Source organism: Melospiza melodia, chromosome 6, assembly GCF_035770615.1.
Source record: "Melospiza melodia melodia isolate bMelMel2 chromosome 6, bMelMel2.pri, whole genome shotgun sequence".
NCBI lineage: Eukaryota > Metazoa > Chordata > Aves > Passeriformes > Passerellidae > Melospiza > Melospiza melodia.
This window is the reverse complement of record NC_086199.1, coordinates 49658427-49667222: the sequence shown is the minus strand read 5'-3', so window position 1 is coordinate 49667222 and position 8796 is coordinate 49658427. Positions and strand designations below refer to the sequence as shown.

Here is an 8796-nt window from a genome sequence, read left to right as displayed (position 1 = left end):
AACCTGTGTGAAAACAGGTTGAATTGAAAAGAATTCACACACACAACTCTCTCAATATTTCTGAGTATCAGTGGTTATTGACATTAACACTGCAGTCTAACTATTACTGCCAATAATATGAGAATATTTCAGCTGCCCTCAGTCTTCATAATTTCAATTCACTGATCTCAACAGAGCCTCTCAAAGAGCTTTATGTTTGTATTCAGAGAAGTAGTGGAGGGAATGCTGTCACTGTAGACTTTGCTGGCTAGATAAGCAAAAAGATTTGCTTCTCCAGAGCAAACACTCTCATAAGCACTTCAGCTATCAGAATGCTAAACACACAGAGATGGAGGTGCCAAATGTGACAAACTGTGGCACACCCACAAGTGAGTGTCTGCCTCCCTCTGCCGGATCTCAGCTGTGTAGCTGTGATGGCCCCAGCATTGGAAAATGCACCCAAAAAACACATACAGGCAACTTTTGTGTCAAAACTCTGCTCTTTGCATCATCTGTGTCTGTCCATATGCAGAGCAACTGCAACTGCACCCAAAAAACACACACAGGCAACTTTTATCTCAAAACTCTGCTCTTTGCATCATTTATCTGTCTATATGCAGAGCAACTGCAACTGCACCCAAAAAACACACACAGGCAACTTCTGTCTCAAAACTCTGCTCTTTGCGTCATTTATCTGTCTACATGCAGAACAACTGCAATTGCACCCAAAAAACACACACAGGCAACTTTTGTCTCAAAACTCTGCTCTTTGCATCATTTATGTCTGTCTATTTATGTCTGCATCATTTATGTCTGTCTATATGCAGAGCAACTGCAACTGCACCCAAAAAACACACACAGGCAACTTCTGTCTCAAAACTCTGCTCTTTGCGTCATTTATGTCTGTCTACATGCAGAGCCCAGGGTTAAGTGTTTCCAGTTTTGGTACCAAATTTTCAAGGCCAAAGGTGGAAGGCAGGTGTGTGAGCTGTGTGTGACACTATAAATAAGGCACAGGGATCTTTGCTAAAAGCAGAATTTTCTCAGCTCTCACAGCATGGCAGTCTTGATGGGCAGAGAAGAACTGTCTGAAATTCGTCAAAGGCCAAAAGGTCCTGCAGCAGGCTGGGGGCCAACCTGCTGGAAAGCAGCTCTGGAGAAGGACCTGGAGGTCTTGGTGGACAAAAATATCTGTCCCTGAGCCTGTAGTGTGTCCTGCAAGCCAAGAAGGCCAATGGCATCCTGTGGGGCATTTTCCCTCCCACCACACCCAAACATTGCCAGCGGGTCAGGGAGGTGATTCTGCCCCTGAGCATGAGGAAAAAATTCTTTACTGTGCAGGTGACTGAGCACTAGAACAGGATGCCTAGAGAGAATCTTGTTATCAGACATCTGCTCCGATCTGTGTTTATTTCAAATACCTGTGTTCCATTTACAAAATATGCAACCTGTACTGGGATTGCACTGGTACTTGAATTTTAATTATTGGGATTGCACTGGTACAGGAATTTTAATTATTTAGGCACATTGCATGTAACACAACTCTGACTTAGAACTCTAACCCTTAACACTGTGCTGTTAAATAAAATACTGAGTGACTCCTGCCACTACTTTTCTGTCCCCACCACTTTTCAGAGCACTGACTGTCACTCTGGTGACAGCCAGCCCCTGTAGATCTGACAAGTTGCAAAACATTCACATCAGCATTGCCTCACAGCTCAGAGCACTGCACTTAAAAGTGCACACAAGTTCTGCTTCTAGAAAATCTTTTGGGTTTACTCAAGGGAAGGATTTAAAAATGGAATTTACTCCAGAGTACACAGCAATCCCTTTGGGTACTGCTGAAGCCTGCTCATGGCTGCATTTACTAATGCAGTGGGATTTTCACCCCTTTTTAAGTGAATTTATTGATCCTGAATAACCTCCACAGCCCCTGCAGTCACCAATACTTTATCAACAGCACTGGTACAGGAGCTCTATTACTAGGGCTGTCCAGAATACCTCAAATCAGCTTAAATCCATGCCAAAAGTCCTCCAGCTGGAAGCCTGAGAGGATCTTTTTGGCCTGCTCTGAGCTCCACAGAAGCAATCAGCAGTGCCCTCACATTTTGCCTAGGGCTGGAGGAGGGTTGTCATATTTAATGAAGAGAAGCCAGGCTAAAGAAATAATTACCAACCACTATTAATGACAGGTCCCATCCTCAAATAAAAACAAGCAAAATGGGGAGAAGGTGAACAACTATCCCCACCCACCAAAACCCCCAGAATCCCCAACAGAAGACATGCAGAGCATCAGCCACCCATGCACAACCACCTGAAGATGAATTTTCCCCTCATTTAATCACCAAAACCCTTCCGTTGTCAGTATCTGGCTTATTTCACTTACAGCCTTGAAGAAAATCCTCAAAAAGTTGAAAACTTTTAGGACAGTTGAAAACTTTTCAACTAAAAGTTGAAAACTTTTAGGACAGTTTCCTCACTTCCTTTAACCAATGCCATTTCCAGAGTTTACTGCGCCCTTTCAAACACCCATTCTTGACCCAGAAATAAAACCATCGGGTTGAGGTTTTTTGGGGAGGACGGGTGGGTTTTGGTTTGGGGATTTTTTATGCCTCCAACTATCCCTGGCCTTTATTTTACTCATTGCTACTCGATATATTTTGCATATACCAAAACCCTCTCAATTGACTGGTGTCTGTGTTGGTTTTTTTGTTGTCACATCACGACTTTGGGGGATTTGTTCCTTTGTGCAGCAGTGACTACACCTGTACTTTGTCTGACTCCTCTAACCTGGCTCCATTTCCATGGGAAAACTGGGAAGATGCTGGTGTTATAAATAAGGAGCTTGACGAGGCCAATATTCAAGCAGCAATAAATTTATTAATTAATATGGTCAAGCATGAGCAATACAGCACAGGGTGCAGTGGAGGAAGTTTTCCCTCCAACTGCACACCCATAGTTGAGGCTTACAGGTATTTATAGGGGTACTCATCAGCTTTCTCAGCAGTTTCTATTCCAAATTTTTACGTCACAATTCTATACACTACTGTGGTTTAGTTTTTCTCAGGATGTATACCAAAAAGATGTATCCCCAGATGGTGGTGGTTGGTTTCCAAAAGAAGGAAGAAGTCTCCCATCTGGTGAGGTCCAACTCCCCAGATGTGGGTCCACCTTTTAATTGCAAGGACTATAAATCTCATAACAGTGATGTCCAGCTTCCCTTGGTCAAAATTATAAATCCTTGAGTTGATGTTCATCTTCCTTTCTCAAGCTGCTTTTCCCTGTTTGGTTTCTTTTATTTATATTCCAAAGCTATAGTTTCAAGGATACAAGCAATATTCTAAAATTATACTGCAAAAGGTTATTATTGCAGAGCTCTTTAAGGCTTAACTACAAGCAAAGAGCAACATCCTTAATGCTTTAAGTCAAATGCTCCTAAATTGTGAAAAATGCACGTATTTTATGATTGGCTTTTCGCAAATATTAAAATGAATATTATTTGTGTTGTGTTAGAAAGTTATGCTGTATTAATTCTCTTAAGTACTGTGTTAAATATGGTTTTAGGTTATAAAAAATTGTTAAAATAGAAACGATGCTATGTAGGATACTTTTCTTAAAGAAAGGACTTGCACTGAGATAGCAGCCACAGGACACCTGAATCTTTCAGAGAAAGAGAATTTATTGCTCCATTATCAGAAGAAATGAACTTCTTCCTGCCTTGAAGGTGCTGTTTTAGGATTCAGAGGAAGAAGTTGATGATGACCAGACAGAATCCTGTGTTTTAATGGAATTTATGCATCATGTAACAAGACAACCAGTATGAATATGCAACAGGCTGTTGCTTTTAAGGGTTGATCCTTTTGCCCTTTTTCGGGCTCATGCTGCCCAGAAAAAGGCACCTGGACGTCCGTAACTCTTTATCTCTATTGTCTCATATTGTCCTAATTCAATTTGTCCAAATTGTTATTACTCCTATTTTATTACTCTTTTTTATAACCATTTTATTACTACTAAACTTTTCAAATTTTAAAAAGAAGTGATTGGTGTTCTTCATATAAATCAACTAAGGCTAATTGCAAACAAAAGATAGATTCAAAGGCCTTCTTCCATGCTTTACTTTCCTCAGTCATTATTAGAATTCGTCTTTAGAACCGTCTTTAGAGGTGGACAAAAGCCTCGTCCAGGTGTGTTGCTGTTGTCAAGCCCTGTATTCAGATGTATCAGGGTGGCATCGCTGACTGTCTGGATAGATGCAATCGGCTGCTCCCGGCCGGGGTAGTCAAAAGACATGGTTTGGATTTCACAATACTTTTATACCATACATTAATAGCATGAATTATCCCTACCATGTATTACATACCTGACACGAAACACAGCTTTGTGTTTCACACCAGGGAGCCTCGGGGACAACGGTGGAGACTGTCCCAGGGACACCCGCGGGGCTGTGCCGGGTGTGAAAAATGCATGTATTTTAGGATCGGCTTTTCGCAAATATTAAAATTATATGTGTTGTGTTAGAAAGCAATTCTGTATTCATTCTCTTAAGTACTGTGTTAAATATAGTTTTAGACTATAAAAATTGTTTAAAATAGAAACGATGCTATGTAGGATGCTTTGTTTAACAGAAAGGGCTTGCAGCGAGATGGCAGCCACAGGACACCTGAATCTTTCAGAGAAAGGGAATTTATTGCATTCTTATCAGAAGAAACTAACTTCTTCCCGCCTTAGAGGCGCTGTTAGAATTAGAAGGAAGAAGCTGACGCTGACCAGACAGAATCCTGCGTTTGAATGGAATTTATGCATCATGGATGGGATGTATGAATATGCAACAGGTTATTGGTTTTAAGGGTTAATCCTTTGTTAACGGGTGTCCTTTTTCGGGCTTGTGCTGCCCAGAAAAAGGTACCCGGACGTCCATAACTCTTTGTATTTATTCTCTCATATTGTCCTAATTCAGTTTGTCCAAATTGTTATTACTCTAATTGTGTTACTATTTTTACAACCATTTTATTACTATTACACTTTTAAAATTTTAAAAGCGAGTGATTGGCGTTTTTCACACGGGGATAACGGCGGGGACTGTCCCGGGGATAACGGCGGGGCTGTCCCGGGGAGGCTCGGGGATACCCACGGGGCTGTCCCGGGGATAACGGCGGGGCTGTGCCGGGGAGCCTCGGGGACAACCGCCGGTCTCGCCGGGCGGTGCCGGGCGCCGCGGGGACAACGGCCGGCTGCAGCGGCAGTGCCTCGGCTGTGCCATGACCGTGCAGCGCCCGTCGTGGCCGCCGCTGTACTTCCCGCACTTCCACGGCACCGAGCCGGTGCCGCGGCCGGCGGGCGGCGCCTGGGCCCCGCTGGCCGCCCTGTGCTGGCCGTGGCAGCCGCTGCCGGCCGCGGCCGGGCCGCCCCGCTACGCCGCGCTGCCCGCGCCCGTGGTGCCGGAGCCGCCGCGCCTCTGCTGCCCGCCCGCAGCGCCGCGGGCCGGGGAGGCGGCGCGGCGGCCCCCGGAGCTGGCGCAGCTGCAGCTGCAGGAGGAGATGTGCGAGCTGGGCATCCGCCTCAAGGAGCTGGAGCTGGCGGCGCTCATCGGCGACGGCTTCGATGCCAGGCAGTGTGCGTGCGCCGCCCGCCGCGCCCGGGCTGCGCGGAGCGGTGCGGGAGGAGCTGCGGGCATCGGCACCGGCACCGCCCCGCACAGCCCGGGTACCCCGGCAGGGAGTCCGGAATAGGGCAGGATGGATGTGGGGCGGGTTTGGGGTATCTCCGCCCCGCAGCGCCCCAGCGCCAGCCCGGGGCAGCGCAGGTGCGTGCGGGGACAAAAGGCATTGATTGTCCCGGGTCAGCCCGGTCACCGCTCAGGGGAGCCGGCTGAGGGCACGGTTAGAGGAGTCACGCGAACTACAGGTGTAGTAGTCACTCCCGTAGTCACAAAACCCCCAAAGTCGTTAAATGACAGCAAACAAACCAACGCAGGCATCACTCAAGCGAGAGGGAGTTGGTACGTGCAAAATGTATGGAGTAGCAGCGAGACCCTGCGGTTGTGCACCGGCCCCGCAGTCCGGCCGCGGGTCCCCCTGGCAGGGAGCCCTAAAGCAGGATGAGAGCGTGGGGCAAGTTTGGGGTATCTCTGCTCTGCAGCGCCCTAGAGCCACCCCGGGGACACTGCGAGGCGGCACTGCGGGGACAAATGGCATTGATTGTCCCGGGTCAGCCCGGTCACCGCTCAGGGCACCCGGCTGAGGGCACTCCACCCGCACACCACAAACCACATAAAACAACGACGCATTAACCAGACAACCAGCATTGTAATTGCCATCTTAACCACCATGTCCGTCATCCTCCTTCCTATATCCCCTATCATCCTTACCATCGTCTGAGAAATTTAGGATTACCTAAGGAGTCACACGAAGTACAGGTGTAGTCACTGTCATAGTCACAAATCCCCCAAAGTTGTTAAACTACAACAAACAAACCAGTGCAGGCATCACTCAAGCGAGAGGAGAGGGAGTTGGTACATGCAAAATGTATCGAGTAGCAATGAGACTCTGCAGTTGTGCATCAGCTTTGATGTCAAATAAAGGCCAGGGATAGTTGGAGGCATAAAAAAATCCCCGAACCAAAACACAACTGGCTCCCCCAAAAACCTCAAAACAACCCACACCAAAAGAAACCACCAACCAAACAGAAACCCTCCTGTGAACTTGGCATTTTAATTTTGTAACCTGCTGGCCATGAAGAAAATGCAAGGAATAAAATAGTTCAGCAGATGATGGTGGTACTGAGAGTTCAGGTGGGGAGGCCAACAACTGTAAGGATTTCATGCTCGTTTTTTCCTCCAAGGTCAAACAAACCAATGCAGACATCGGTCAAGCGAGAGGGAGTGGGTACATGCAGAATGTATAGAGTAGCAATGAGACCCTGCAGTTGTGCATCAGCTTTGATGTCAAATAAAGGCCAGGGATAGCTGGAGGCATAAAAAAGTCTCCAAACCAAAACACACCTGCCCTCCAAAAAACTTCAACCCCTTGGTTTTATTTCTGGGTCAGGAATGGGTGTTTGAAAGGGTGCAGTAAACTCTGGAAATGGCATTGGTTAAAGGAAGTGAGGAAGGCACTGTCTTAAAAGTTTTTAACTTTTTGAGGATTTGATGTAAAATACAGGCCAGGGATAATTGGAGGCATAAAAAAATCCCCAAACCAAAACCCGGCTCCCCCAAAAAACGTCAAAACAACCCACACCAAAAGAAACCACCAACCAAACAGAAACCCTCCCATTAAATTATAAGTGAGCTTGGCATTTTAATTTTGCAACCTGCTGGCCACGAAGAAAATGCAAGGAATAAAATAGTTCAGCAGATGATGGTGGTACTGAGACTTCAGGTAGGGAGGCCAACCACTGTAAGGATTTCATGCTTATTTTTTCCTCCAAGGTCACAGGAAACTTTCAGGAGTGCAAGAGTTACAGGAACACAGGGGAAATGCCCATCAGATACATGCATTCAAAGCAAGATCTCAAAAGAAATTCCACTTGGTAGTTTGCATGTATTTCCCCCTTCATTATAGCAGTACACACCACTTTCCATTTTCAATACCTAGTATTTTGAGAAACTCTAATTTTCAGGTATTTGCTAGCCAAGGCATTGTAAGGATTATTAGTTTGCTTAATACATTATTGGATTTACTTAAAAGTACTGTAAATTGTTAATGACATCATTAATGACAATTCGTGTTTCATTCCTGTTTAGATAAAATCCTGAAGGCACTGGAAGAAAAGAAGATACAAAGCATGAAAGCAATGCAGAACATGAAGTAATGTCCACCAACACACTGTGGATTATTTCAGCTGGATATTTTGCCACTATGACTGTGGATTGTTTTAATGGGTCTTTAATATTGGGTTTCTACTCACTATATGTTGTTCTCCTCCTCTTAAAAGTATAGCATATTGTTGACTTCTTTTGTGTATTATTTGTCTGGTACTAGTTACTGATAACACTACTGTGTATTTAAACCTTTTTCTTTTTATCCAATTACTTTATGCAGGAAGCATATAATATTTTCTTCAAAACACTGAGAAATTAACACTGTTTTTGTCAGGATTCTCAGCAGTCCATATCTGCAGCTAGGAAACGCAGAAATGGCAAATATAAAATATGGTTGGGTTTTGTTTTGTTTTAATTCTAAGTATATTAAGTGCAATTTTGAGTAAACAGGTATGGCCAAAAGTCCCAAGCCTCTAAACCAGCTTAAAGAACTACTTTCACCTTAGCATAAAAAAACTTTTTTATAATCACAGTGTATTCCTTTATAACCATAAAATTACAGAAGCTGTGACTTGAGTTGGTTTTTAACAGAGCAGGCACATGACATTTAGTGTTAACTGATATTTTACCATAATTTTAGGAATAACACTGCTTGGGCCAAAGCCTGTGGCAGTTTTTGAAGTGACAACATCCTTATGTTTGGAAGGTACATCCTTTCATAAGTAAAAATGGACAGAGGCAGGGATGGCAGACTGAAGATCTGGACAGCATTCAGCATTCAAAAATAATGTCACCCATTAAGAACACCACAAAGGAGCATATAGGCTCATCAGACTGATAAAAAAATACTGATTACTTTTTCCTATTCCATTTCCAAAGCAGTAGGTGGCAGCATGAAATAATAAAGTTACCAACCCTGAAGCTGCAATATTTTGGCAAAGAGCTTTATTTTTAAGAGGATTATTTTAACCTCTGTTTATTTAAACTGTGTTCAAATTACTCAGCTGTGAAATGTTTTAATACAATCCAATATCAAAATTTTATTTTCTCTTACT

General features: G+C 44.4%; 1 protein-coding gene across 1 annotated transcript; it reads left to right on the top strand.

Annotated features, from left to right (window-relative positions):
- The first annotated feature begins 5237 nt into the window (after positions 1-5237).
- C6H11orf91 (chromosome 6 C11orf91 homolog) lies at positions 5238-7854 on the top strand. Its single transcript, XM_063159398.1, has 2 exons — positions 5238-5592; positions 7724-7854. Exons 1-2 carry the CDS (start codon positions 5238-5240, stop codon positions 7789-7791), a joined length of 423 nt encoding a protein of 140 aa, XP_063015468.1. The 3' UTR covers positions 7792-7854.
- Positions 7855-8796: the final 942 nt, after the last annotated feature.

Bases quoted from the DNA above. Each gene is read 5' to 3' on its own strand.
- C6H11orf91 (XM_063159398.1), top strand. From the start codon at position 5,238: ATGACCGTGCAGCGCCCGTCGTGGCCGCCGCTGTACTTCCCGCACTTC. The intron at 5,593-7,723 runs GTGCGTGCGCCG...ATTCCTGTTTAG, and splicing joins CGGCTTCGATGCCAGGCAGT to ATAAAATCCTGAAGGCACTG.